The following is a 24,957-nucleotide window of genomic DNA, read 5'->3' on the forward strand; positions in this document are numbered from 1 at the left end:
CGCGAAGACCCCGGAAGTAGATCGCCCGGTAGCGGAAGCAGGTCTCTGAGACCGGAAGCGAATGTACGGCAAATATGGCGTCGGCGGCGCTGGCGCTGAGGACGCGGGCGGCCGGTAACGGGACGCCGCGGCTGTTGCGGGGCGAGGGGTGCCGGCGGAGCGGGGACCCTGCAGGGAGCCTGGGGGTGGAGGCCGTTCTCTGCGGAGGACACTGGGCGCGGAGTCGGGCGTGTGGGAGGGCCCACGAGCTTCGAGGGGCGGCTGTCACCGGTCACGTGACACGTCTCGGGCGGCCGGCAGTGGGTGGTGGATGGGTTGGGGGAGCACGTGTTCTTTCTTTGCCGGGCGCGCCAGTACAGCTTCCCTGGCGCTTGGTGACTTGGGCACCTCGCTTCCACTCCCTGGTGTATTTGGATCCCTTCATCTATAAATACTGTACATTGGTCCCCCCCCCCCCTCCCCCAAATAACCCGCTCGGTCTCTGTGCTAGACTGTGGTTCGGTGTTGGGGATCTCAGCAGAGAAGATGAAGACAGTCTCTGTCCCCCGGACCGGTTCTTTCTAGTGGAGAAGCCAATACATAATAAACACGTACACAAAATGGTTTTAAATTGTGACACGTGCTGTTAAGGAAAGCAAAAATACGTGTGTGGGGGGGTGTCTTTTCTGGGCGCGGGGGGTTGGTGATTAGGGAAGGCCTTTCAGGAGGTGACATCTAAGTTAAGACCCAAAGCACGATAGGAGGCCTAGCCCTGGCAGAGAATGAGGGGCAGGAGAGTGACTCACGCCAGTGTTACATTTTGAGAAGCAAACAGCTGCTCTTAAGTGAATTTAAAGAGGGTTAAGAGTGGAAATGAGGAAACCAGATGGGAAGCTGAAATGGGAGCCTTGATGAGAGAGGATTTCCCCAAGATGCTAGTGTCAGTGAACTTGGAGGGAAATGGTGGGTGGTTTTTAAGATCTGTTTGGGAGATAGAGCCCAGAGTTTGCTGGTGAGCTGGATATGTGAGATGAGCCAAGGGAAGCGATCTGCAAGGTCTTGATTTCTTCCTGAGCAACTGCATAGGTAGTCGCATCATTTACTTTGAGGTGAAGGATGGGGAGTAGGCTGAAAGGCAAAGATTTAGGAAAGAGAAAATGTAGGTAAAACAAAAGCCCCATTCTTCAGCTTAATAAGAGGATGAATAAACAAATAGGTTTAAAGGTAGATAGATCCCGATGCTGGGTATTATAACATGTCTTTCTGAGTATTTATATCTGGTCCTTTGCCCCAGCTACTCTCTGTGCTCGTTAAAACTTCAGAAACCTGGTTTCAGGAACACTGAACTTGAAGGCTCCGGGGACTCACAAGACTTCTCTAAAGACTCTGGCATAGCCCTGGCTGTGTCCGGAGACCTGAGAGCAAGGACTGCCAGCCCTGTGCTTGTCATATAGCAAGGGGCTTCTAGCTTGGTTAGTGTGAATTTTAGTTCACTTCCTTTTGCAAAAGTAAATGCCGTTGAGCATTTCGGAATGCGTATGGGGAGGTCAGGTTGTCAAGGGCAGGGTGTCAGTCTTGGCTAGGACCTGTGCTGGATAGGCTTGCCCAAGAGAATCTAGCCTTCTGAAATGGCTGGGAGCCTGTGGGAGCCACCCTCAGAGAAGCTGCCCTTTTTTGTTTACACGTATCTGGTGTGCAGTAGATGGGTGGATGGCTGAGAAAGTGGTGGGTGAGGCCATAGCAGGACCCTCTGTCTGGGTGTCCTGTTGCTGGGCCCTGTGGTCTGGCCCCTCCACAGTGCCTGGAGCTTTGACGACATGTGGTGAGTGAGGCTGAAGCCAGCAGCTCTGTGGTGTCCTCTTGATGGCTTACCTTTCTGTGGTGTTTGTCTCTCCTCAACAGGACTGAATGTGTCAGGACCCAGGGCACATGGTGTTTATTTATCTTCCGTGAATATTTCACTACCCACCACCTCCCCTGGCCACACACACTCTTCGCATGAGTGCATACACCCTGGACAATACAAGGAACGACTTGTCCCCTGCCGTGGGAGAAGGCCAAGGACTTGCAGACACTCCCTGAAAACCAACACAGTCAAGTGGCATTTCTGCTCACATATCTTCCTCCCCTCCCCTGCCACTGCCCCCCCTGTCACCTCTCAGCTTAGCAGATGGCCCATTGAGGCAGAGGAGGAGTGATTGGGAGCCTCTCTGAACAACTTTTCTGTTCTGTCTGCAGTTACAACCCTGCTGGGCCCCCCTCAGACTGCGTCTCTTGCCGTGAGACATGCATCCAAGAAGACAGGCGGCAGCTCCAAAAACCTGGGTGGAAAGTCACCAGGCAAACGCTTTGGCCTCAAGAAAATGGAGGGTGAGGGTGTGCCTTGGCTTCCACTTCCCACCTGCCCCCTCCCATGCTGTCCCCAGCATTCCTTTGCAGAACAGGAAAACCACGCACACTCCTGGTCCTCTGCTCTGCACTTAGCTCGCCAGAGCACTTGATCCCAGATTCCAGATGCAGAGAAGACCTGGGGCGGGGAGGGGGTCCTGAGGAAGAGCAGATAGCTGTGAACCTGGGCCACGTGACTGGAGAGAGAAAACTGGCAGAGGGAGACCCGGGGCTGCTGCTGCATGAAGAAATTGACTTTGTCCAGGGTCAGGCTTAGAGGTCAGCGTGCGGCACTTGGTCCAGGAAAGCGAGGGCCGGTGTGTTTTCCCAGCAGTTAGCTGTGCTGCCCCAGCACTGGGGCCCAGAGTCAGTGTGCTTGTGGACTTCTCTTTTAGATCACTACGTTCATGCCGGCAACATCCTTGCGACTCAGCGCCACTTCCGTTGGCACCCGGGCGCCCATGTGAGTTGCTCCGTGGCCCTTTCCCCTTTTTTCTTTCCCAGGACCACCTCTCTGTGCTCCTAAGCATGATAGTAAATAACAAGACAGTTGCGTTTATTGGGTACTTATCAAATGCCAATCATCATTTTGCTTGCTGGGCCTGCATTATCTCGTTTCACCCTTAGCCCATCCCTGTGATGCGGTAGATGGCACCTCCATTGTCCAGGTAAGATGCCAGAGACTTAGAGAGTGGAGGGGTCCACGTGACAGAGCTGAGGTTCATGCCAGGGATGCCTGACTCCCGGTCACTGTGCCTTGCCTTGTGTAGCAGCAGCCTGGTTCTCTCGGGTCTCCTTTCTAACCCCCACCTGTTAGAGGAGGAGACGCTTAGTGATTTGAGATATTTTTTGAATCTGGGGAAGCTAATTCCAGTGTATTCCTTTTTCTTTCTTTCTAACCGCTCTTTTGCACGAAGTTAATAGATGGCTGAAAAAGATAGTTTGGATTTAATAAATACAGCGGACATGCAAGAAATCAGGTCTACAGCAGGAAGGGATTTCAGCTTCAGCAAGCTGGGATTACTTTCTGACGTAGGAAAGATCTTTGTCAACGCAGATCGGTATGAGACTCTTCACGTTATCTTAAATGTTGGTTTGGTTTCCTTTGGAATCCGTTTCCCCTACTGCCCCTTTTTTGGCAATTTTAGGAGGCGCCGAAAGACTGATAGTAGCCAATACTTACGTCAGAAATGCTAATTTGTATGTGAATTGATTGTCCTTGCAGTAGCTTTGTCTTTTAGAACTTGAGACATTGGCTGTGTGGCTGTGTTAACTCTTGGGACTTGCCAAAGTAATAACAGCGACAATAACAAAAGCTAACGTGTTTTGAGCTAGGCAGTATTCTGAGCTCTTAATGATGAACTCATTTAATTCCTCGAGTTGACCCCATAAAGCAGTTAACATCACCCCCGTTTTGCAGATGAGAAAACCCAGACACAGTGAAGTAACACAGCTCGTCTGGGTCACACGATAGTAGGTAGTCGTGCTGGGATTTGAACCAGGCACTCTCGCTCCAGGGCTCATTCCTTTAATCAGAGAAATACTGAGTACCGTGTTGCCAATCTCAAGCTCTTAAAGAAAAATGCCGAAATACATACAGTTTACAAACCGTGTATGCAACTCGTAGTTTATTTAGTTTATTCTCTGCTCATAGTCTTCGCCCAAAGAACAGCTAGAAATAAACAGCTGCCCCGGCAGGTGAGGGTTAACCGAGTTGATGCACATATCAGCGGATACCATTGGTACTGCTGTTTTGTTAGTGTACGTGTTGCCATAGATATGGCCTTGCTCCGTCCTTCCCGTAAAGCCTGAACTTTAGAGATCACTGTTTGGATGAAAATATGGCAAACGTGTGTTTACTCTGACAACTCCAGTGCTTTTTCACTTTAGGCGAGGCAAGCTCCCAGGGGCAGTGATTAGGGGCAGTTTCCCCGGGCCTGGGGTTCGGGGATTTGTCTGGTGTGGCTTCTAGCCAGCTGCACAGACACGGGTCCAGATACCAGCCTTCGGGGACGGAGCAACCCCGTGGATTGGCTGTCGGAGTTTTTGTTTTCCCCCTTCTGTCCCAGGGTCGGTAAAGAAGTAGAAGTCAAGGAAGTGCCAAGCAGTAGGAAAGGGAACCCAGGATAGAGCTTTCTGATCTCCCGTTTGGGCCCAGGGCCTGAATCCTTACGAGAAGTTTGTTCTGAAGCCCTGGGATGGACCACCTGGCCGTCGGTCCAGCTGACTGGGTCTTTGTGTTGCAGGTGGGGCTGGGGAAGAAGAAGTACCTCTATGCCCTGGAGGAGGGGATAGTCCGCTACACTAAGGAGGTCTATGTGCCCAGTCCCAGCAACGCGGAGGCTGTGGACCTGGTCACCAGGCTGCCCAAGGGTGCTGTGCTCTATAAGACTTTTGTCCATGTGGTTCCTACCAAGCCTGAGGGCACCTTCAAACTGGTGGCTATGCTTTGAACTCCTGGTCGAGGCCGCCGGACAGAGACTGGAGCCCAGGTGACAGGAGAGGATGGCAGCGGCAGAAGTCAAGGGTTGGCACGACAAGGTCTGCTGAGGACGTCTGTTTGGTGGTGATTGCAGAAGACTCTGAAGTGACTGGCTCTTGGGGGACCTGACCTGGGGCCAGAAATAAAGTGTGCTGGAGTCATGAGTCTGTGCTGTGTGGGGATAAACCTGGATGGCGCTGCTTACTGGTTTTTTGGCCCTTACCCACGTTCTGTAGTGTGCACCATGGAGCACCCTGAAAGCAGAGAAGCGGCCTGCCAGAGTGAGGAAAAGAGAAGAGGGGAGTGTGTTTGAGAAGGGATTGCTTTAGAGCCATCTCCCCGAGGGGAAGGAGGAGGAGAGCTTGTGCTTGAGGGTGTTACTGCTCCTTCTCCCCCAGGAACCCATCCCAGGCCGGATCCTGGGGGGAGTGGGGGTGTGGGGGAGGGGCTGTAAAGGAAGCAACATGGTCATGTCCTCTCCTGGAGCCATATTTGGAGGGAGCTGGGGCTGCAGCCCCAGGAGTGGCCACATGGCCAACCCCTGTCTGACTCTGTGGGTCCAGCGTAGAAAGTCCCCATCTACCCTGGAATACCCAGGTCCTTTCAGTGATGAGGCAGAATGGGTGACAAATGGGCTGCCTTCCATCTCCTGGGGAAAGACACGCCCACCTCACATCGTTTTCTGGTTCTTGATCTATCACAAACCATAAACAGCAAAGGATCTGGCTTTAGGAACTCAATCTGGGCCTGGACTGGGCTGGGGCCTTCACTGTCAGTCCAGCCCAAGACCTTAGACGCTTGGCTTCGAGTGGCAAGGCCAGGAAGAGTCTCAGCTGTTGGGGGTGGGCAGTTTGAGCTGCAGCCCCAGCAGGGCCTGTAGAGTCCAGTGGCTTCCTTCCAAGGACTCTCAGCCCTGCAGGCAGGAGCTTCAGGGACCGGGGCACAGAAGCCTCCCGACCTAAGAAGGTCTGCCTTGAACTTGTCACCTTATTTTCTCAGGACACGACCCCAGATTCTCCACCTCCTGCAGATCCTTGGCAGAGGTGGCCTAGGGTTTGTTGAGGTTCACTTTGGCTTCCTTCTTGTGGGGGTCACGTACCAAGGCCCAGCTGGGGGAGATGGCTGGAGGTGTCTCTGTAGGCTCAGCACCGTCCCTGCCAGTCCTCTGGAAAAGCAGAAAGGGGCAGGATGGAAGAGGGTGTTCCTCCTACACCTCCTACACAGGGAAACAGTGGTGTTTCCCTGAGCAGAGCAGGTGTCGCTTCATGGGGTGGATGAGCAGAGCCGCAGTTCGGTCGTGGTGCGGGCAGTGACCTGAGAGCCTCGCCTCCTCAGCTTGGTGACAGCTGAGGGATAGGAAAGTAAAGGCTTTAGCCATTCCCTGACACACCGGCCTCTCCGCCCGCCTGTACACACGTCCTTTCTTTTGGCTTCAGCTTTCTGTGTCTCCTCTCCCCTAGCAATGTTCCTTCCTGGAGACAAGCTGAGTCGTGGAGCTGTTGGCTGCACAGAATCCCTTCCGCAGGAGCCTGTTCTGAATCCCAGGGCAGACCCCCCCCCCCCCCCGGGCTGGGTTCTGCCATCCTTCCCTCCACCTGAAGAGGTGAAGTGGGGCCTCCTCTCAAAGCCTGGGGCTCTCCACCAGCGACCCCTTCCTCATCCTGGGCTCTAACTGGGCATTATGTATCAGAGTAATATGAACTAAAGCTCAGTTGTCCAAGGTGCCCAAGGTTAGGAATGCCGAACATTCGCCTCTCTGCAGGCCCAGATCCCGAAGCGCCGTGCAATCAGCTGGTGAACCTGCTGCTGCTGGGTCTTCTCTCTAATACTCTCATAGCTGGGCAGGCGAGCCAGCTGCCACAGGGGCAGCTGGTAGCTGCTGGGAAGCCACGCACAGAATAGCCCTGTGACCAAGAAAAGCTGAAGGGGGGCAGGCAGGCACACATGACCCTTTAGCTTCCATCCAGACCTTCTTCCCCAGGGTGAATCTGAGATTGGGGTACCACTCGGCCTACGCTCCCAGAAGTCTCTAGGCATCATCCCATCCCTAGCCACCCTAAGCCCCTGGCCTGACTTCAGCCTCCCTTCCCTTTCCCTCCCTCGCCCCCCCCCCACCCCCCGCAACATCTCCTTGCTGACTCCCGGGTGACAGCCCCAAGGATCCTCCCTCACGTGTGTCCCCTGGGAATCTCAGCAGCTTCCCACTGCCTGGACTTCGCTAGGGTGTCCCGTGGTATGGAAGCAGGGAGGGTGGCCGTCCTGGGGAGCATGAAGGATGACTGAGTAAATTCAGGATTTGGGGTCAGCAAGCAAGAGAGCAGAGCCCAACCCCTTCTGTCCCTATGGCTCTTTCCCCTCTAGTTGTCTCCAGGCCAAGGCACAGAGCTCAATCCTCTGCATTTCGGAGATGCACCCGGTGTAGAGATCCCAGTCCTCTCTGACCACTAGCTCATTCTCACATGGTCTGGCAGCCGGCTCTGATGACTTGTGAGAGTCAGAGAAAGCCTCCTCCTCCTGCCCTGGGGAGGTTGCAGGTCAGACAATTCCTTTTGCTCTCTGTACCTAGGCTCCCATACGGTATCCTGTCCTGTCCCTGGGGAGCGGCCTGACTGTAGTCACCACCTCTCTCCAGTGAAGGCAGCGCTCTGGGCTTTCCCCTGGGAACTAGGGAGAGGGTGGGCCTCCAGTTGCTTGTAGAGCTGGGATGAGACCATTGTCCTCACCAGCAGCTCCCAGCACTGGGTCCCAGTTAACAATAACCAGGCAGGATGCTGACAACGTTATTAACCTTTTCCATGCTGATGCTCTGGCCCCAAGGGAACCCAGGCTGGGAGTGCAGAGTCTATAACGCTACCTCTCCCCCCGTCCCCAGGGGCACAGGTCAAGGGTCCAGCCTGGACCTGGCACGCACAGGCCCACCTCACCTCCTCACATTGGAATCCCGCTCCAGAAGTTTAGTAGGGTTGAGCTGGCCAGTCTGACATCAGCTTGACAGGCAGGGGAGACTGGGGTGCGGGCAGCTCCCTTTTTGCTGCCGCATCAACCCCCTGCGGGCAGAGATTTATTTAGGAGAGCGATGTAGCTTTATCCCGTCTCTTTCTTCAGTTCGGAGAAGTGATGTGTGTAAGGAGTTTAGAGAGGGACAAACTTGAGGAGAAGGAACTTGTGGCACCCTTAGAAGCTGTGAGTCTGAAGGGAAAGGGGAGGACTCCAGAGCCTGAACTCTGACCCCAGTGCCCAGCCCCTTCTCCACTATGGCAGACTGTGGCATCTCAGAACTCGGCAGGGAAGGGACTAGCCATACGCAGCATTCTTCCCAAGTGGCTTGCCCTAGGTGACCCTATAGATGAAGAGGCTGGGCTTCTGGCCTACGGTGAGGGGTCAAGGGTACATCTGATCCAACCCTGGGACTCAGGACAGTAGTAGGTACTCACCAGTGGCCACAACTAGGACGAGGAAGGAGGCTAGTGCCCATGGTGGTCTCTGCATGCAGAACAGCAGTGGCAGAGGGGTGCCAAGACAGGGCGTCGGCCTTGAGCCACCTTGAAGACAGTCGGCAGGGCCACAGGACTGCTCTGTCACCAGGCCACCCCCAGCCCGGGAACTCTGGCCCAGAGGAGCAACTGCATTCGAGGCAGGGTATCTGTGAGCAGGTCTGCCCCTGCTGGTCCTGCCAGTACGGTGCCAGGACCTCCTGTCCCACAGAGGGCGCTCCCCTCTGTGGACCTGGCAGCCACCAAGTCCCCCTCTACAACCTTCAGAAGGGGTTTTGGCAGGAATGGGCTCAGCTTCTTCTACACCCCATGGCCAGCCAGGGGAGCTCCAACTGGCCCAGACCTCTGTACTCCTCCGTTCCAGATCGCCTCGCAGGAACTCTGGCCCACCACTTCCCATTGGCCCAGGTAACTGGGCTCCGGATGCCAACTGGCTGTCCTCTGGTCTCTGCTCCTGCCTCTAAGGGAACCGAGGCGTCCACGGTTGCTCTGGAAACCGGGCATGGGCCACAAAATACAAAAGCCTCTCTGCGAGGGATCTCCCCCCTCCTTCCAAAGGAATTATCCTAGCAGCCTAGGGGTCCAGCCTGCCCCAGAAGACCCCCACCCCCACCCCGTCCACATCCTGCCTGCCCTGAATCCTGATCTTGACCCCAGGGGCCCCACCAGGAGAGAATTTCAAAGAAGCCTCAAAAAGCCCAAGCCTCCAGGTTGAGCTCACCCTACAGACAGATGGAGGTGAGGAACACGGCGGAGAAGCTGCACTCGCTCTTGCCTCAGTGGTTTGCACAGCAGAGAGGACAGGAGAGGAGAGCTGCCTTCTGAACCAGCCCAGGTCCTGCAATGCTTCCAGCTCAGGAGGCCAAAGCAGGCCCGCCAGAGCAGTGCGGGTGGAGTTAGAGTCTCCTGGGGGAGGGGCGACTGCTCAGGTCAGGATCTTAGCGTTCATGAGTTTGAGCCCCGCATTGGTCTCTGCATCGGTCTCTGCTCTGAAGGTGTGGAGCCTGCTTGGGATTCTGTCTCTCCTTCTCTCTGACCTTCCCCCGCCTGTGCGCACAGGCACAGTCTCTCGCGCTCTCTCTCAAAATAAACAATCTCCTGGGGGAGCTTTGGGCCCATACTTTCCCTGGGTTCCCTCCTCACACCAATGAACTCTGAACCCTCAGTCAGGATGCCAGGCCACTAGGCTAAAAGTGCAAACTCAGAACGCCCACACCCAGGGACAGTCCGGAGTAATAAGTAACAGAGGGCCTGGTGTGATGGGGTGAGTGTGGCAGGGGCCGAGATGGCGCTCACGCCTCCCCAAGTTAAAGAGACAAGACTTTGGAAACTGTTGCACTAAGCCTAACAGCAGCACGGCCCGGGTGAAACCTGCCCGCTGGACGGCAAGTCCTCAGCCAGCAGAGTCTCATGTTCTGACCCTTACTGCCTGTGCGTAACAGGCTGGGCCCAGTTAGCAATTTTTCTTTTTATCGACCGGAGAGTCGATGTGAAAAGAAAAAAAAAAAAATTCTAGAGAATCGGAGGGGAGTTTCAGATGTTCACAAAAAAAGCAGCCGGAAAGAAAGTCATCCTAGCCCCTAACCCGAGCACTATTTCCTGGGAGATCCTACTATGGGCTCCTTCCTGGTTCGCCGCCCTAAGGACAGCAGCAGGGTGTAGTGAGTGGTTCGGAGGCAGGAGGCAGGCGTCTGTGAGGCTTGCTGCCACCACCTGATAGCTGTGGGCTTGTCATTCCAGTTTCCTAATGTGCTACATGCTACATGCTGGTAATAAAAGTTCCTGCCTCACAGGTTGGGAGGATGCCACAGGACGCCACCTGCAGGGTCAGCACGCGGACTGCAAGCACAACCCCAGGGCTGTTCCTGGCAGGCAGGGGTGCCCTCTTCTGGCAACTAGGAAAACTGGGCGTGAGGCCGCCTAGGCAGGAAATGAGCCCTTTGTCCCCAGGCGTGATGTTAGGACGGTTTTAAAGGTCTGAGAAACCCTCGCGCCTGCATTAAGTAAGGTGTGAGGGGCTGATACGGAGCCCTTGCTGACAACGGAGGGAGAGTTGGAGGGAGAAAAGCCTTGGGCAGAGGAGGGAGGCTGGACAGACCTTTCCAGCCTGGCCCTCCCAGGTCTTAGGGCCGTGGCTCTTGCCCCTAAAGCTCCAACAGTAACGATCAGGCGTGGCTGGGGCTGCCTCCATTCTCAAGGATGCTCCATAACTCAGAGCTGGGCAGGAGAGTGAGGAGGGCTTGTGGGATGGGCCCTCATTATGCCAACGGCAAAGAAGCCAGCATCTGCAGGGAAGCGCTGGGTCAGGACCCATGAGAACTGAACTGGCTTTTGTGCCGCCCTACTGGGTGGCAATGTGCAAGTCTCCCAAGCCTCTCTGGGCCTGCTTAGCCCCCAGAAAAAGAGGGAGCTGCTTCAGATGGGTTCTTGTATCCCTTCTGGCTCTTGGATTCTTAAACTGTTCCCACTCTAGGCAAATGGGACCTCCACCTTCTCACGGCTGCCAAGATATACCAGCGAAGACGTTTCCAAGGCCCGACAGTGATGGCTTCCCGACACCCAGGAGGAAAAACACAGAGGCTCGACTTAGAGAGATAGAGATATATTTCTTCTGTTGCATATTTCAGACTTCACACTGAGCGTCAGGCACAATGCTGTTCTAGGTTCTTCTGAGAGCCCTGACAGAGCCTTCTTCCCACACTGCTTGTGAGGGCTTGCCCTCCCGGGCAGGAGCCCAGGCCCTGCTTGCAGTTCTGGGTACCTGGGAGACTTTGCATTGGTCTCAGCAGGCCCTGGTGCCCTGTGTTGCCCATCAAGGGGCAGGACATGCTGGAAAGCCCTGGAACCAGCCCCACCCCTTCTTCCACGGTCCCCTGGCTACAAGAGGAGAGGCTGTCCCGCTAGAGTCCAGCTCTGCAGCACTCCCCCGAATCACCTGTTCTCCGGGCCTCAGAGCCTGGCATGGCACTTGCACCCCTGTAGAGCCTCAGCCACGAGCACCACAGGCCCCGGCTGGGAGACGACGCCCTGGAGAGTGAGGCAGGCCCAGCCTCCTCCAGAACAACAACAGATGGGCTCGTCAGGCCCCTGCTCCCCAGAGCCATGGCCCACTTCCTGGAGCTGCCCTGAGCCCTATTGCACAATTTCGTTTCCAGTTCCTCCCCCTACCACCCGTTAAAAACAAAAACAAAAACAAAAACACACACAAAAAAACCCAAGAAACCTAGAAGGAAAAGTGAGGAAGAGTGGGGCGTGGAAGCTGAAGCCCTTCTCCCCACACTCCTGCCAACCTCTGGTCCCCAGCAAAACCATTAGCAGGAAGTATGATGCCCACCTTCGCTGCCGCCCGCGCGGGTTCGTGATGGCTGGCGTGGGTGTGCTGCCTGGGCCTCTGGTTCTTGCCTGTAGGGAGGGGACATCCCTCCGCTGTCTGTAAGGTGCAATTTCCCCCGGGGTCATCCGGAGGTGCTGGCTGGGGCCCTGCTACCTGAGTCGCCCGTCTGCTTTGACGGGCCCCAGCTCTGATTTGGGGTCGGGGAAAACAGAACTCCAGCTGGTCAGTCTGCAGAGCTCCAGGGAGGGGCAGGTGGAGGGGCCCATGGCACACAGTCCGGCCACAGACCAGAAGCCGCTCAGCTCCCCATCTGTCCAGGCCTCGAGTGCCGGGCCCGTGAGCTCCGCGTGCCGGCGGGCGGCCTCCTCTGCGGGCTCTGGCTGAGGCAGGTTCAGGATGCCGCTGAGGCCCTGGAAACTCTGCTCCATATACTCGTTGTGAGGTGGCCCGGCGTGCAGCCAGCTGGCGTCATCTGGTGGCGGGGGGGGGGGGGGGGGGGGGACACAGAATAGGTGGTAAGCATGCCCCGCCCAACTGAGGCCACGAAGGCCAGACTCTTGAGATTCAGGTCTGGGCACCCCCACTTCTGTCCCAACTCTACCACTGAGTCACGTACGGCTGAGTGACCTATGACCTCGGGCTCATCTGCCGAACCTTCTGTGCCTGTAAAACTGTTAGTTTGAAAAAATCACGGCGGTCATCTCTGAATCCCCGACTTGGGGATTAAGTAGAACGGTGGGTTCAAGGCACGACGGATGATAAGGTGACGTTCCTGTAGTGGTCTGGTCTGTGTCCCCTGTGCCCCTTCTCAACCACCTCCAGTGGCTCCCAGAGCCATGAACGGCCCCCCACTCAGGCCCTCAGCTCTGGGGCCCAGCTCGCTTGTCCAGCCTCCCTTCCCACCGCTCCTTACATCCTACTCCTGCGACTCTCTGTTCCCCTTGTGCACCAGACACCTCAGCTTAGGACAGCCCTTCTCTGTCTATGAAATTCCAGTCCATCAAGGCTCAGCTCCAACAGCGGCCTCCATCTGTCCCCATCTCCTGCATCAGGCTGGGAGTCCCAGGAGAGCAGGGGTGCGGCTTGTCTGCTCTGGATCTGCCACAGCGCCCCCCACCCTTCCTTCTCTAGATTACCCCTGCTCTGACCCACTTTCTCTGTGATAAGATGTAGCCGGAGGAAGGGAACCTCTACCTACCCATTGAGCACCTGCTCACCTACTGGATACGGGCTATTTTCACCCACATACTCGTCCCTCACATCTCCCGAGCGGTGGCTGTACTAGGCCCCTCTCGAGGGAACCTGCAGTCTCTGCCTGTGTTCAGAGCCTGCTCGCTTAGCCTCAGCCAAGTGGGGGTGGGCCACGTGACCCTGCCCACCCAGCCACACAACGGACTGAGGGCCAATCGGATCTGCTGTCCCAAGAATGAGGAGCGGGGGCCCCAAGAGGCCCTGGTTAGTTTCTGCTGCGCTGAGAGGCCACGTATCATGTACTGAGAAGCCAGAGCCTGAGGCTGCCACACAGACGGGACAGGATGAGGGACAAGATGGCCCCACAGAGACAGACAAAGCACCTCCGGTTCCCGGTGAAACCCGAGACGTTTCCTGGGTTCTGGGGGACCGCCCTGCATTCTTCCAACAATTTTCCCTTTGTACTTGAGCTAGTTTGAGGGGACTTGTGTTGCACACACCCAGGAGGTCTCCAATAGTTGTACCACTCCTACCTTACACGTAGTAAGACTGGGGCTCAGGAGGCCAAATAATTCGCCAAGGATAAAGGACCAAGTAAAGTGTCAGCTACACCTCACAGCCAAGTCTGCCTGACTCCAAAGCTTGCCTCTCTACCCTACCTCAGTGCGGGGACACTGAGGGCCAGACCATCAGGGCCCCAACCCTGCCTCTTTCCCTACTCGAGGGTCAGCTCTGATGGTCAGCTTTTCGGGGTCACCTGCCAGGCAAATCCTATTCTATCCGGCTTCTGGGCCTAGATCCTTACCTTTCCTGAGAGGTAGTTTGCGGTTGAAGGTCAAGGGCAGCACGAGGAAGCGGGTCTCGCCCAGGGGTTCCCAGAATTGAAGCAGTCGAACAGTCCAGGCCCCTGGCCGCAGGGGCCGGCTCAGTGGGGGCTTGTACTGCGTGACCTCGGTGTCCGCGTCTACCGCGATGTCGTAAGATGTGGCCACCACGTAGGTGGGGTCAATCCACACCACGGTGGCCGTGAGGTTGGGGCCCCGGGCCCAGCGCTGCATGGCCACAGGCTCGTCCAGCGGCCCCAGCAACCCCCCAAAGTTCCGGAAAAGACGCTCCTTGGGGTCCCACTCGGTGCCGACCTGTAGGGAGGGAGGCAGCTGGGCAGGAGCCTAGGGAGCAAGTCCTCTCTACTCTGATGCTGCCTCTAACTCTCTGTGTGACCTTAGGCCAGGCACTGTATCTTTCTGGGCCTCAGTTTCCCCATTTGCAAAACGAAGGGCTTGGACTAGGATTTCCTCAGTATCTTTCTCAGCTCTCGGATTTGTTCTACACTCCTGTCCTGGCTTGCTCTGCAGTGGTGGGGGCGGTAAGGCAGAGATGAAGTTTGAGGTCCTGCCCAGAGACCATCTCCACACAAAGCCAAGGCCTCTAAGAGCAAGAGGACACTCAAACGTCTAACGGAATATCAAAGTCCCTCCAGAAGAAAATCACTGTAGTTTCTGAAGCCTGGGCTCGTGTCGTAGAGCAGCTACGGTCCCCTCCCTGCTCACTGCACGTCCTCGGCGCACCCCAAGTGGGGAGGTGCTTCTCAGTGTGCGCATGCGGGGGAGACACAGGCATGAGCGCAGGGCATCACCAGGGTTCCATCACGGGGAAAGAGCCCATGGACTCAGTCCTGAGAGGCCCAGCCCAGTCCTTCTCCCTCCCTTGAGGTCTGTCCCTCTCTTCCCACTACCCTGAGTCTTGCTGGGGGTCGGGAGAAAGCAAGGGGGAGGACCTGTCCCACCTCCAAACTCTGGAGCCGGCTGGCCTGGTCACTGCGCCCCAACAGCTTCAGCGACCCCTGGGGCATCAGCCACATCTCAAGCGTCTCTGCCGGCCCCTGGGCTGAGGGTTGCACCGGCTGCGTCACCAGGTAGCCCTGGAAATGGTCGTCATAGAAATACAGGTGCACGCTGGACGGCAAGCCCCTGGGCTCAAACCTAAGAAGGTTCCAGCAGGGAGAAAGGGAGATGCCATCAGCACACCCGACTGGCCTGGAGTCCCAGGGAGGGGGCTCTGGGGAGTCCCGTCCCCAGGCGCTTCCTTCGCCCCAAATCTCACGCCCCCAGCACCTGCACGCCTGGCTCTTGCCTTTCTCCCTGCCTCAGACTGGGGGCTCCCTGGGGCGGGGGCTGTCGCTTTCTGACTGACCTCCCCACGGGGCACCCTGAGGACCTGAGCTATGTCAAAAGGAGGCCTCACCTGCAGAGGGGGGTGGCCAGCAGGGGTGCAGCGGCGGCAGCATGGCGCAGGCTGAGGCGGACAAAGGCGTTGTAAGCGGTGAGCATCACATCGCTGAGCCCACTGGGGCCGTCGGCCGCGTCGTACGTGTTCTCCCAGTAGGCCTTGAGGGCCGGCGTGCCCGGGGGGTAGCTGCCATACAGGTGGAAGTCCAGGATTTCCAGTACCTCCTGGTTCACAGTCGACTCAAACTTCCGGGCAAAGAAGGTGGGTCTGGAGACTTGCTGCAGCGGGAGAGGTAAGGAGGGTGAAGGGGTCCGGAGGCCCCTTCAGATGGCGTGGCTGGAGTGGGGGCCCTCCCCGGCCTCTTGGGGCCCTTCCTGCTGCCGCGGGAAGCCCCCTGGAGCCCCAGGCGCTGCTCCAGGGGAGGCCCCCCCCAGATGCTCGGGTGGGCTCACCCTGAATCCCTTCCGACCCTGGGAAGCGCGCAGAGAGGCTGGGGCAGGGGCCACGGGGAAGCACCTGCAGCCGGAGGAAGTCCTGTGGCTTGAAGTCGTTGGGGGAGCAGCCGCACCAGTCCACGATGTGCTTGTACTGGCACTTGCAGCCCAGCCTGCGGTTCCAGTTGGTGACCCGCAGGTTGTTGTCCACGAGGCTCTCGCAGGCTGGGCTGTTCTCCAGCACCGTGTGGAAGAAGGACTGTGGGGGGGGGGGGGGTGGGCAGGGCAGGGTGGAGGGTGAGCCTCGGGCACCCCGTCACGCAGCCTCCCTGGCCTCGCCGGGGACCTGGGCCACCCACCTCCGCAGGGAGTAGCGTGTAGGTGTAGAACTGGCGCAACTGGGCCACCAGCGGGTCGTCCGTGTATACCACGTACTCCACAAAGCCGCGCGTCAGCACGAACCAGTCGGAGCCACCATCCACCACGATGCCCGCCGGGATCTGCCGCTCGCCCAGGCGCCACATGTGCGAGTCACATTCATGGAAGAGCCGGTCTAGGCCCTGTTTCTTGATGAACCTGCGGGTGGCAGACGAGCTCGCTCGGGCACCTTGGGACCAGTGGGCCTCAGTCTGTGGTTGGTTTGCAGGCTTTGCAAACCGGCCGTGTGTGGGAGGGGCTCTGACGAGCCCCCTGGCCGGGCACCCCCCCCTGCCGCCCCGCCCCCTCACCTGGAGTTGTCCCGGCCATGTGACTTGAGGAAGTTCTTGTCCCGGTTCTTAGACAGGAAAGCCACCAGCTCCTCGTTTGTCCTAGAGAAGGGAAGGGGTGTGGGTGGTGTGGGTAGGGGGCCTGGCTCAGGCCCGGGGCACAGCCCCCTCAGCACCCTCTGCCTTCCCTCCCCACCCCTGCCTGCCTCATGGAGAGCTATCCTAGCCACTGGCCCTGCCCCCGGATGATGCTCCGGGGTGGGGGCACCCACAGCCTCCCTCCGCCCCTTGCCCTCTCAGCTAGCACCCAGGTCCGGGCCTCTGCCTGCTCCCTGGTCCCTTGTCACTCTCAGTCCTGACATCACCTTTCACCAGCCCCTCTCCGAACACATGGCTGTGGTCCAGGGACCGGAATGAGGCTGGGTGTGGGGGGGTGGGGGAAAGGGAAGGAGTCTATCAGGCCCCTCCCACCCCAAGCACCCCCAAGGGCCGCCCTCTGCTCTGCGGGATTCAGAGCACTGCCCCGCACCTGGTCGGGTAGTCGGTGGCACTGAGGTTGATGAAGAAGTCCCAGGCCCAGCCGGGCACCTCCAGCAGGTCCCGCATGCTGCGCAGATACATCCTCAGCAGGCTGGCCCCGCCCCAAATGGTGACCATGCGCCAGGGCGTCACCCGCACATTATCGTATCGCCGGGCCAGCTCTACCACCTCGCGGTGCAGGTAGTTGGAACGCTGGGGGCAGGTGGGCAAGACTCAGTAGCCATAGGGGACCCCCGGTATCACAGCCTCCCCCACTCCATCCCGCCCCACCCCTGGGGACAAGTGACGTGGAATGGAGAGAGCACCGGGCAGGACTCAGCTCCTAACTGGCTATGTCGCCTTGTGCTGGCCATTCCCCATGTTCTAGGCCTGCTCGCCTCTCTCCGGGCCACCTGAGCAGATCAGAGACCCTGTCCATCTGTGACCTTCTGGGTCTTGGTGCCGCTCGCTCAGATGCCTGTGTGGTTACCCCCTGCCCCCCCCCCCCAACAGTACCTTGTCTACGTGGATGTAAAAGAAATGCTGCTCATGGTAGACAGCCTTGAGGAGACGCTTTAGCTGGCGGATGGCACGGCCGTGAACCACCAGCATGTAGGCGATTCGGACCGGGGGGCCGTCCACGGGCTGCTGGGCCCGGACTTCGTCCCACTGGATCCCGGGGCTCATCTTCCCTGAGAGGAGAGACCAGGGGCATCAGTGAGGCCCCTCCCCAGGCCACGGGGCGGGGGCGAGATGGGAAGAGGGACCGCCCGCCCGACGCTCCCTGGTCCCAGCGCTGCCTCTGCCACTCAGCACAGGTTGTCACCGGCTTAGCCAGGGAGGTGAGCCCCTCTGAGCCTTCTTCCTCTGAGAAATGAGGTGAAGACCCTGCCACCCCTGCGCCCGTGCCTGTCTCGTACTCTTACCAGCCAGCTGGCAGTGCCGGGGCACAGCCTTGGGCATGAGGCTCCCAGCCTGGTGCAGGCACACCACGTTGGCGATCTCCTGCTGGCACTGCTTGGAGCTGGCCCGGGCCAGGGCAGACAGCGCGTCCTTGCCCACAATCTCACACTTGGGGGTGAAGCCGTTGTCCGTGGGCTGGGAGGCGCCCTCCACGCTCCCCGTGTCTCCGTGTGGCGGGAAGCCAGCTGCCCCGACCAGCGCCTCCCCGGCTGCTGCCCCACTGAGGTTCTGGCGGCCTGGGGCCTCCGGGGGTGGGGCTGGCGGGACCCGGCGGTTGGCTCTGTGCCGGCTGGTCACGGCCCGTACCACCTTGGCCACGGGCATGCCGGGGCTCTCAGCGCGACCCCGCCAGCGCCCATGTCTTCTGCCCGCGCTGCCCCGCCGCCCAGCTGAACTGTCTGTGTCCTTGGAGCCCTCGCTGGGGTCCAGCGGCCGCGGCTTTCTCTGCCTTCCTTTCTGTAAGAGACAGGCAAACACAGGTCACAGGGACGGTCACCCTCCTCCTGCTCCCTTAGCTCCCTGCTGGCCCCTGCCACCCTGCACCCAGTGAGTGCTCCTCACGGGAGGACTCTGCACGAGCAACAATGTCCGCCGAGGGGCTTCTCCAACCAGCTGGCCGAAGAAGTGCCATCCTACCTCCACGGCACCACTGCACCCCTGTCCCCACATGCCCAGACCACAGGGCACCTGTGCGTCCCCCCTGTGCTTGGGCATCAAATACCACCCTCTTTCCCAGCAAATACGATGTCCGCGTATGTCACAAAAGAAGGGTGGGCGGGCCCGGCCGAGGACGCCAGGGTCGCACCCAGGCCTGGCTCGGAAGAGACAGGAAGAAAGCATCCCGTCAACTACAGCGTTTCCACGTGGGAGTGTGGAGGCCGTGCGAGTGAATGGACCGTGCCTGGTGGGGGGCGGGGGGGGGAGACACCGTATTCGTTGGGCTCTCTGGGAGGCAGAGACCAAGAGGGAGTCAGAGTATGTGACTTTCCCTGGGGGGTAAGACCCGTGGGTGATGCGGGGGCGGGAGCCGGGGCTGGGCCGGCAAAGCCGTCAGACCACCGAGCAGGCCTGACTCCGGTGTTAGGAGGGGGGCAGAAGGAAGGGCTTCAGGCAACGGCGCAGCTCGGAGGGAGCCGTGGCCAGCTAATGCGAATGGCGTGGACCACTGCCCCATGCCGTCACTGGCCGGAGGGCTGAGGCCGAGCCTCAAGGCGCCCGCAGCTGGAGGCCGGCCCCTCACCGCTCCTCTCGGTGGGTTCTCTCCCGGAGGGAAATCTGTCCCGGCCACCTCACCCTGCTTCCTGGCTCCCCTGCCTCTTCTCAGACCGGCACTCTCTTCCCAGCTCCCTCTGTCCCCTCCTCCACCCCCCCATCCCTGCACCCCATCCCACCCATCCTTCGTGATCCAGCTCCAAGCCCCCTCGTGCAAACACCCCATTTGCCCCCGAGGGTCAGGTTCCTCCGGCAGGCAGAGCTCCCAGGTGAGAGACTGTCACACCAGCCCCACCTCCCAGCGTCTGGTGGAGCAGGACACCTGGCTGCTGTCTGGCGGCTGAGACGTGGGAAGAGCAGGAGGCACTGTGTGACTGTCCCCCTGACCACCTACCTCCTCTGAGCAGGTCCCTCAGCTCTAAAGGGGGGAGGGAGGTGTGAGCGTAAGTGAGATAGAGCACAAGAGAGTGTGCTGGAAGGAGCCGTCTCCACCGGCCCTCCGCTGCTCCCTTGTGACCCCTCTGTGGGTCCCCCCAGCCCCCAGCAGTACCGCACAGGCCACAGGCCTTTTCTGGCCTGGCCTTTCAGCAGCATCACCTGCTGGTCCACAGCACCCTCCCCACTCAGCCGCCGGGTGCCCTCCCGGGGTTTCCACGGCCTCCCTGGCCGGTGTCCCTGGTCCCCCTGCTCCTACTCTGGTTTCCCGATGGTCTGTTCCCATCGCAGTAGTAGCCAGTGTTCCTGTTAAAACAAGCCCCGTCTCGCCAACCCCCTGCCCCAAACCACCCCTGGCCTCCCCACCGAGCGTGAAACCCCAAAGCCCCTCCAGGAGCCCACAGAGGCCACAAGAGCTGCGGTCTGGCTGTCCCTCCCACCACCCTCCCCCTCTGACCTCATCTCCTACTAACCTCTCTTCACGCCCACTCTCCTCCGACCACAGTGGCCTTCCCGCTGTCCCTCCACGCCACTGGCCACACACTGTCCCCTGTGCCTGGAATGCCTCCCCCCTCCACAGATGTCTCCATAGCTCATGCCTTGCCCCCTTCAATTCTTTGCTCAGATGGCATCTTCTCAGCAAGGCCCATCCTGACCGCTGCATTTCAACTCCAGCTCTCCCTCAGCCTCCACTTTACCTTCCCCACAGCACTTACTTCCTCCTCTTATCCTATAATGTATCCATATTGTGTTTTCCCGTGTCTCTCCGCTCATAGGAACGCAACCTCCACGAGGACAGGGCTTTCGCTGTTTCCTCAACCAGTGCCTTCCAGCGCCCAGAAGCATGTCTGGCAAAGGCAGACACTCCCAAAATATTTGTCGAATGGAGGAATGAATGAATATAAAGTTCTTGAGACAGGCTCAGCGTTCAGTAGCTCCTGACATCCTTATTATTACCGCTGTTACTATCACTGGAGGAAGTCAGGAGAGGCGCAAAGGCGCTCAGACATTTTGGACGCTGGGTTGAGTGAGTGTTCCCTGCCCCTCCCCTCCCTAGGCCCTTTCTCCCCTCCCCTGTCAAAACACGGCAGGCACCTCGCATGGCAGGGTCCGCGCCCCGCTCCTCCACCCAGGCGCCCGCACTCTCCGTGCACGGCACCCAGCCGGCCCTCTGATCTCTTGAGAGGTGCCCCATGAGAGCTCCGGGCGTCTGTCCCCGTCTGAGGAGACGCTACAAGAGCGACGGGTAGGGTGGGGAGGGCGCCCTGGCCTGGGCAGCCCCCAGGAAAGGAGAAAGCAGCTCCGTGGCGCTGAGTGTATGTCGACCCGGTGATGGGTGGCCTGGCGGCACGGTGGGCAGAAGTCAGGTGGACAGAGACGGCAGAGCAGCTGTGGGCTCTCGGGGTGGAAGCCAGCACCAGCGAGGCAGGAAGTTGGTCAAGAGGGCAGGGCACGGGGCACACGGCCAGGCTGGCTGCGGTGGGGGACGGGATGTGGGAGGAGATGGGCGGGCTGGTGCCCTGCACTGCAGCAGGGAGCTGGCTGACCCTGAGAAGGTCAATCCCAGAGGAAGCTGGGGGCCCTAGAGGCAGCAGTGAGGACCGGGAGGGGGCCCCTGCTGGGCAGCCAGCCCCCACCTCTGCTCCCTCCCACCAGCGTTCATGGGGGCATCAGCGGGGCCCCTACTTGTGCCCCCAAAGGGACGATCCTCAGTAGCCCGGAGGTCAGGGTCCCCTCTGATTACTGAGGGGGAGGGACTCGCCCTCTGACCTGGATGCATTCTGGCCTCCAAGGTGCCTCCTCCCCACTGAGGAGGCATTCAAAGTCCTCTGCCATTTCCTGGCCCTGCAGTCCTGCTTGGAATCCTTCTCTGAGCCTGGGAGGCAGACAACGCAGAATGGCTTACCCCACATCCTACCACCTTCAGACTTCTCAGACGGTGTTTAAAGTTAAGTGGTGAGACCATGTTTGTGAAAGCTTTTAAAGCCGTAAAGTGGCTCTTTGGATGGTAATGGTCAGCCTTGGTCTGCATTCTAGCCCCTCCACAGATGGACAGAGTGTGCGTCTGAAAGGCACCATCTGACCCCAACGCCGCTGAAACCCCTCCGATACCTTCCCACTTCACTTACAGCAAAACCCCGAGCCCTCCCTAAGGGTCTCTAGGATGTGCCCCAGACTAACTCTTGAACCTTCCTCCAGGGAGCAGGCCACACCCTTCTTCCCATTCCTCGAAGGCACCCAGCTAAGCCCATTCTCCTCAGGGCCTCTGCCCAAACTCGGATGACTGGCTTCTTGAGCTCACATACCACTTCCTGCCAAAGCCTTCCCTCACCAAGCTCCACCAACCCCTTTGACACTGAGTTGCCTTTCTGCTGTCAGTCTCTCCCTGCACTCTGTCTGCCCTTCAGGGCCCAGGCCTTGTCTCCTTTCTTTCTTTCTTTTTTAAATTTTTTTAATGTTTTATTTATTTTTGAGAGAGAGAGAGAGAGAGAGAGAGAGAGAGAGAGAGAGAGAGAGTGGGGAAGGGCAGAGGGAAAGGGAGAAACAGAATCTGAAGCAGGCTCTAGGCTCTGAGCTGTCAGCACAGAGCCTGACGCAGGGCTCGAACTCACGAACCGTGAGATCATGACTTGAGCTGAAGTCGGATGCTTAAGCGACTGAGCCACCCAGGCGCCCCTGCTTTGTTTATTTTTGTAGCCCCAGTATTAGCACAGCACCTGCTGCTACTAAGGAGGAGTGAACAAGTGTTTGTTGACTGACTGACTGAATGGCTGGCTGGCTAATGAATCCCTATTCCCAGTGTGTAGCACTGAGATAATAGCAAGAGTTACTTCCTGACGGCTTAGCTTGTGCCAGGAACTCCTGCAAGTTCTTCCCAGGTTATCATTTTCATTTTCATTTTCAGTCTTCATAATCACCCAATGAGAGAGGGGCTATTATTACCCCCTCCCGAGAGGGAGCACTGATGAGGACACGGAAAGAGGTTAGGTGATTGGCCCGGGGTCTCCCTGCCACTTAGCAGCAAGGCTGGAAACACACACAGGACGTGGAGGAGCTGGGGCGGTACAACTTCAGCACCCACCTTCCTAAGCTCTATGCTAGGCTGCCTGGAAAGCCTTGAGCTCTAGCGAGGTGGCCGCTGAAGGGGTCCAAGCACCAACGGCTGCCTGGACCGCCCAACGTTTAGGTCATCGGGCATCGTTTCTGTTCCAGTCCAGTCCAGCCCTGTCAGCTTCTACCAGGAACCTGGGAGAAGGAGGTGGGGTGGTGGGACCCCAACTGCTCTACTCGCCAGTTCTCCGCCCCAGGCTATGGGCAGGGCAGCCGGGATTTGAGGCCTGGACAATCTCTTAGCCCATTGGGAGACTCACGGAGCCACGCAGCTCAGGGCCATTTGTTTCTGAGAAGCTTCCGATGCTGTGCCACAGCCCTCCCCACAGTGGTCACTGGCGTCTACTCACAGACTCCAGGATCAGAGGGTTCCCTAACTGCCTCAGCAGCCTAGGGCGCCTGGGAACATCTCATCTGCCCAGTCTCCTCACACTGACCCCCAAACACTCTTCGTCTTCCTCCTACTTATGGGTCCACACAGAACAAGCTCACTCCCTTTGGGTGTCACAGAGCCAGCCTCCCCCCTCCCCCCCACCCACCCCCCTCTGCTCCTCTTGGAGTTGTGGTCTCACCTGACTCTGTTCCAGCTCCTTCACCCTCCCAGCCTCTTGGTTCTCCCCAGAAAGGCAAGGGCAGCCCTTCTCCCAGTCTCCATACCAGGCCTTCCTGACCACTGAGATGCCGTAAGGGGAAGTGAACATGGAGCCTCTCTTGGCCTTCTGACTGCCAGGTGGAGAGGCCCAAGAGGAGATGCCAAGCAGAGTGTCTGACTCAGAGCCCTAGAGGCACCAGAACCGACGGGGTGGGGGTAGGGGCAGGGAAGCCTTGTCCTCTGGTCCACAGCTTAGGACCAGGGTTTGGACCCTCTAGAGTGGCCTCAGACCCCACTGGACCCTTCCTGAACACCCTGGGAGGGGACGTGTATGGGCCTCCAGCTGGACCCAGCCACGAGTGAGTGACACCCTCAAGGCAGGGACCTGGGTACTGAGCTGGACAGGCTTGTCCCTGCTCCCGGGCCTGAGTCTCTGCTGAACCAGCTGACGCCGTCCCCATTCCCTAAGGGCTAGAGGCCCCCCTGACTCCCCCCACCCCCATTCCCTAATGTCCTGAGGCCACTCACCGGCTCACTTCTCCCGACCATCTCCTCCTGAAGACCCACGACTTTTCTTCAGACCCCAGGCTAAGAAAACCACACCTGGGGGACACACTCCCAGTTCTCTTCCTCGGGGTCACTCCCTGTTCCCTCAGTTGCTGTACTGAGTTCCAGCCCAGGGCTCCACCTCCCCATTGGCGGCAGCCCGTCAGGCGCAGCTGGGCGCCGATGCCCGGGGTCCCTCGGCCCCGCTCCTCCGCCTACGACACGCACACCCCCGCCCCCTCCCAACTTCAGAAAGTTTGGCCTGGGGCTCCCCACCTCCGAGCAGGCTCGGGCCCGGCCCCGCCTCCCGGTCCTGCTCCCCGCGCCTGACCTTCATAGCTCCCCGGGACGGAGACCACCCCACCGATACCCGCTCCTCCCGCCCCGGCCCCCTGCCCGCCCGAGGCCCGGGCCGCCGGGTCACGCACCGCCTCCGCGCGCAGTCCCTGGGGCCCTCCTGGGAAAGGGGCACCAGGGGTCTGATGTCCTGCTCCCCGCGGCCGCCCGCGCCAGCACGCACGCGGCCGGTGCCCCACTTCCCTGGCCCGGGCCGCCCGCAGCCCCGCCAGGACCCCGCGCGCCCCCGCGCCCGGCCTGCCCGCCTGCCCGCCCGGCCGTCGGAGCACCTCGCCCGGCTCGTCTTCCTCCAGGCCGCTGAAGCTCCACACCACCAGGCCCTGCAGCAGCAGGATGGCCAGCGCCGTGGCGATCGCCAGCTTGTAGCGCCGCACCAGCTTCTGCACCCGCGCGCTCGCCACCATCTTCCTGCCCGGGACGCGGGGCGCGCGCCCAGCCCTGCAACCCGGCCGCGGGCGCGCGCCTGGGCGCGGACGGAGCCGGTGGGCCCCCCCATAGGAGGCGGGCCTGGCGCGCGCCGGGGCGGGGCGGGGCAGGGGGCGGGGTCCACGGGCCAGAAATGCCGCGCCCCGCAGGCCAGGGGCGGAGCCTGGGGTCGCAGAGCCGCGGGCCCGGCCCGTGCGGGGTCCGCCTCCCTGGTGGTGCCTCCCCGGTCTTCGTCCGTGGCCCGGTCCCCGTGGGCGCACACCTGCTCCAGGATGGCAAACCGGCTTGCGGAGAGGCCTTCGGCCCGACCTCTGTCTTGCTCGCCGCCTGGTGTCGCGGGAGGTGGGGCAACTCAGCCCCCTGCTGATCAGCTCTCCGCCCTGGGCGCGCAGAGAATGCTAAAGCTCCCAGAAATGCCGAGTTGAGAGAGTGTATAAACGCCACAGGCCCCTGCTTAGAAACCCTGGAGGGCCGCGCCCACGGGGCAAAGTCTAACCCCCTTGACTGGCACCCGAGGCTTTGCACAGAGCCTCGTTTCCTCTTGCCTCTTCTTTTCAT

The 24,957-nt window shown here is 59.4% G+C and overlaps 2 protein-coding genes across 2 annotated transcripts; one reads left to right on the forward strand and one right to left on the reverse strand.

Annotated features, from left to right (window-relative positions):
- Positions 1–51: 51 nt before the first annotated feature.
- On the forward strand, positions 52–5,013 carry MRPL27 (mitochondrial ribosomal protein L27). The gene is made up of 4 exons (XM_042966978.1): positions 52–114; positions 2,218–2,349; positions 2,763–2,830; positions 4,614–5,013. The coding sequence occupies exons 1-4, from the start codon at positions 75–77 to the stop codon at positions 4,818–4,820; spliced, it is 447 nt and encodes a 148-aa protein (XP_042822912.1). The 5' UTR covers positions 52–74; the 3' UTR covers positions 4,821–5,013.
- Positions 5,014–10,932: 5,919 nt separating this feature from the next.
- On the reverse strand, positions 10,933–24,433 carry XYLT2 (xylosyltransferase 2). Its single transcript, XM_042966565.1, has 11 exons — positions 24,243–24,433; positions 17,684–18,176; positions 17,274–17,449; positions 16,768–16,970; positions 16,260–16,340; positions 15,891–16,107; positions 15,614–15,790; positions 15,113–15,375; positions 14,655–14,850; positions 13,674–14,007; positions 10,933–12,149 (listed from the first exon to the last, which is right to left on the reverse strand). The coding sequence occupies exons 1-11, from the start codon at positions 24,375–24,377 to the stop codon at positions 11,827–11,829; spliced, it is 2,598 nt and encodes an 865-aa protein (XP_042822499.1). The 5' UTR covers positions 24,378–24,433; the 3' UTR covers positions 10,933–11,826.
- Between the last annotated feature and the right edge of the window lie 524 nt (positions 24,434–24,957).

Source organism: Panthera tigris, chromosome E1 (assembly GCF_018350195.1).
Source record: "Panthera tigris isolate Pti1 chromosome E1, P.tigris_Pti1_mat1.1, whole genome shotgun sequence".
Taxonomy (NCBI): Eukaryota; Metazoa; Chordata; class Mammalia; order Carnivora; family Felidae; genus Panthera; species Panthera tigris.

Coding starts and splice junctions, on each gene's coding strand:
- MRPL27 (XM_042966978.1), top strand. CDS start 75: ATGGCGTCGGCGGCGCTGGCGCTGAGGACGCGGGCGGCCG. Junction 115..2,217: donor GCTGAGGACGCGGGCGGCCG/GTAACGGGACGC, acceptor TTCTGTCTGCAG/TTACAACCCTGCTGGGCCCC. Junction 2,350..2,762: donor TGGCCTCAAGAAAATGGAGG/GTGAGGGTGTGC, acceptor CTTCTCTTTTAG/ATCACTACGTTCATGCCGGC.
- XYLT2 (XM_042966565.1), bottom strand. CDS start 24,377: ATGGTGGCGAGCGCGCGGGTGCAGAAGCTGGTGCGGCGCTACAAGCTG. Junction 16,341..16,767: donor GCCACCGACTACCCGACCAG/GTGCGGGGCAGT, acceptor TCCCTTCTCTAG/GACAAACGAGGAGCTGGTGG. Junction 14,851..15,112: donor CTGGCCACCCCCCTCTGCAG/GTGAGGCCTCCT, acceptor GAACCTTCTTAG/GTTTGAGCCCAGGGGCTTGC.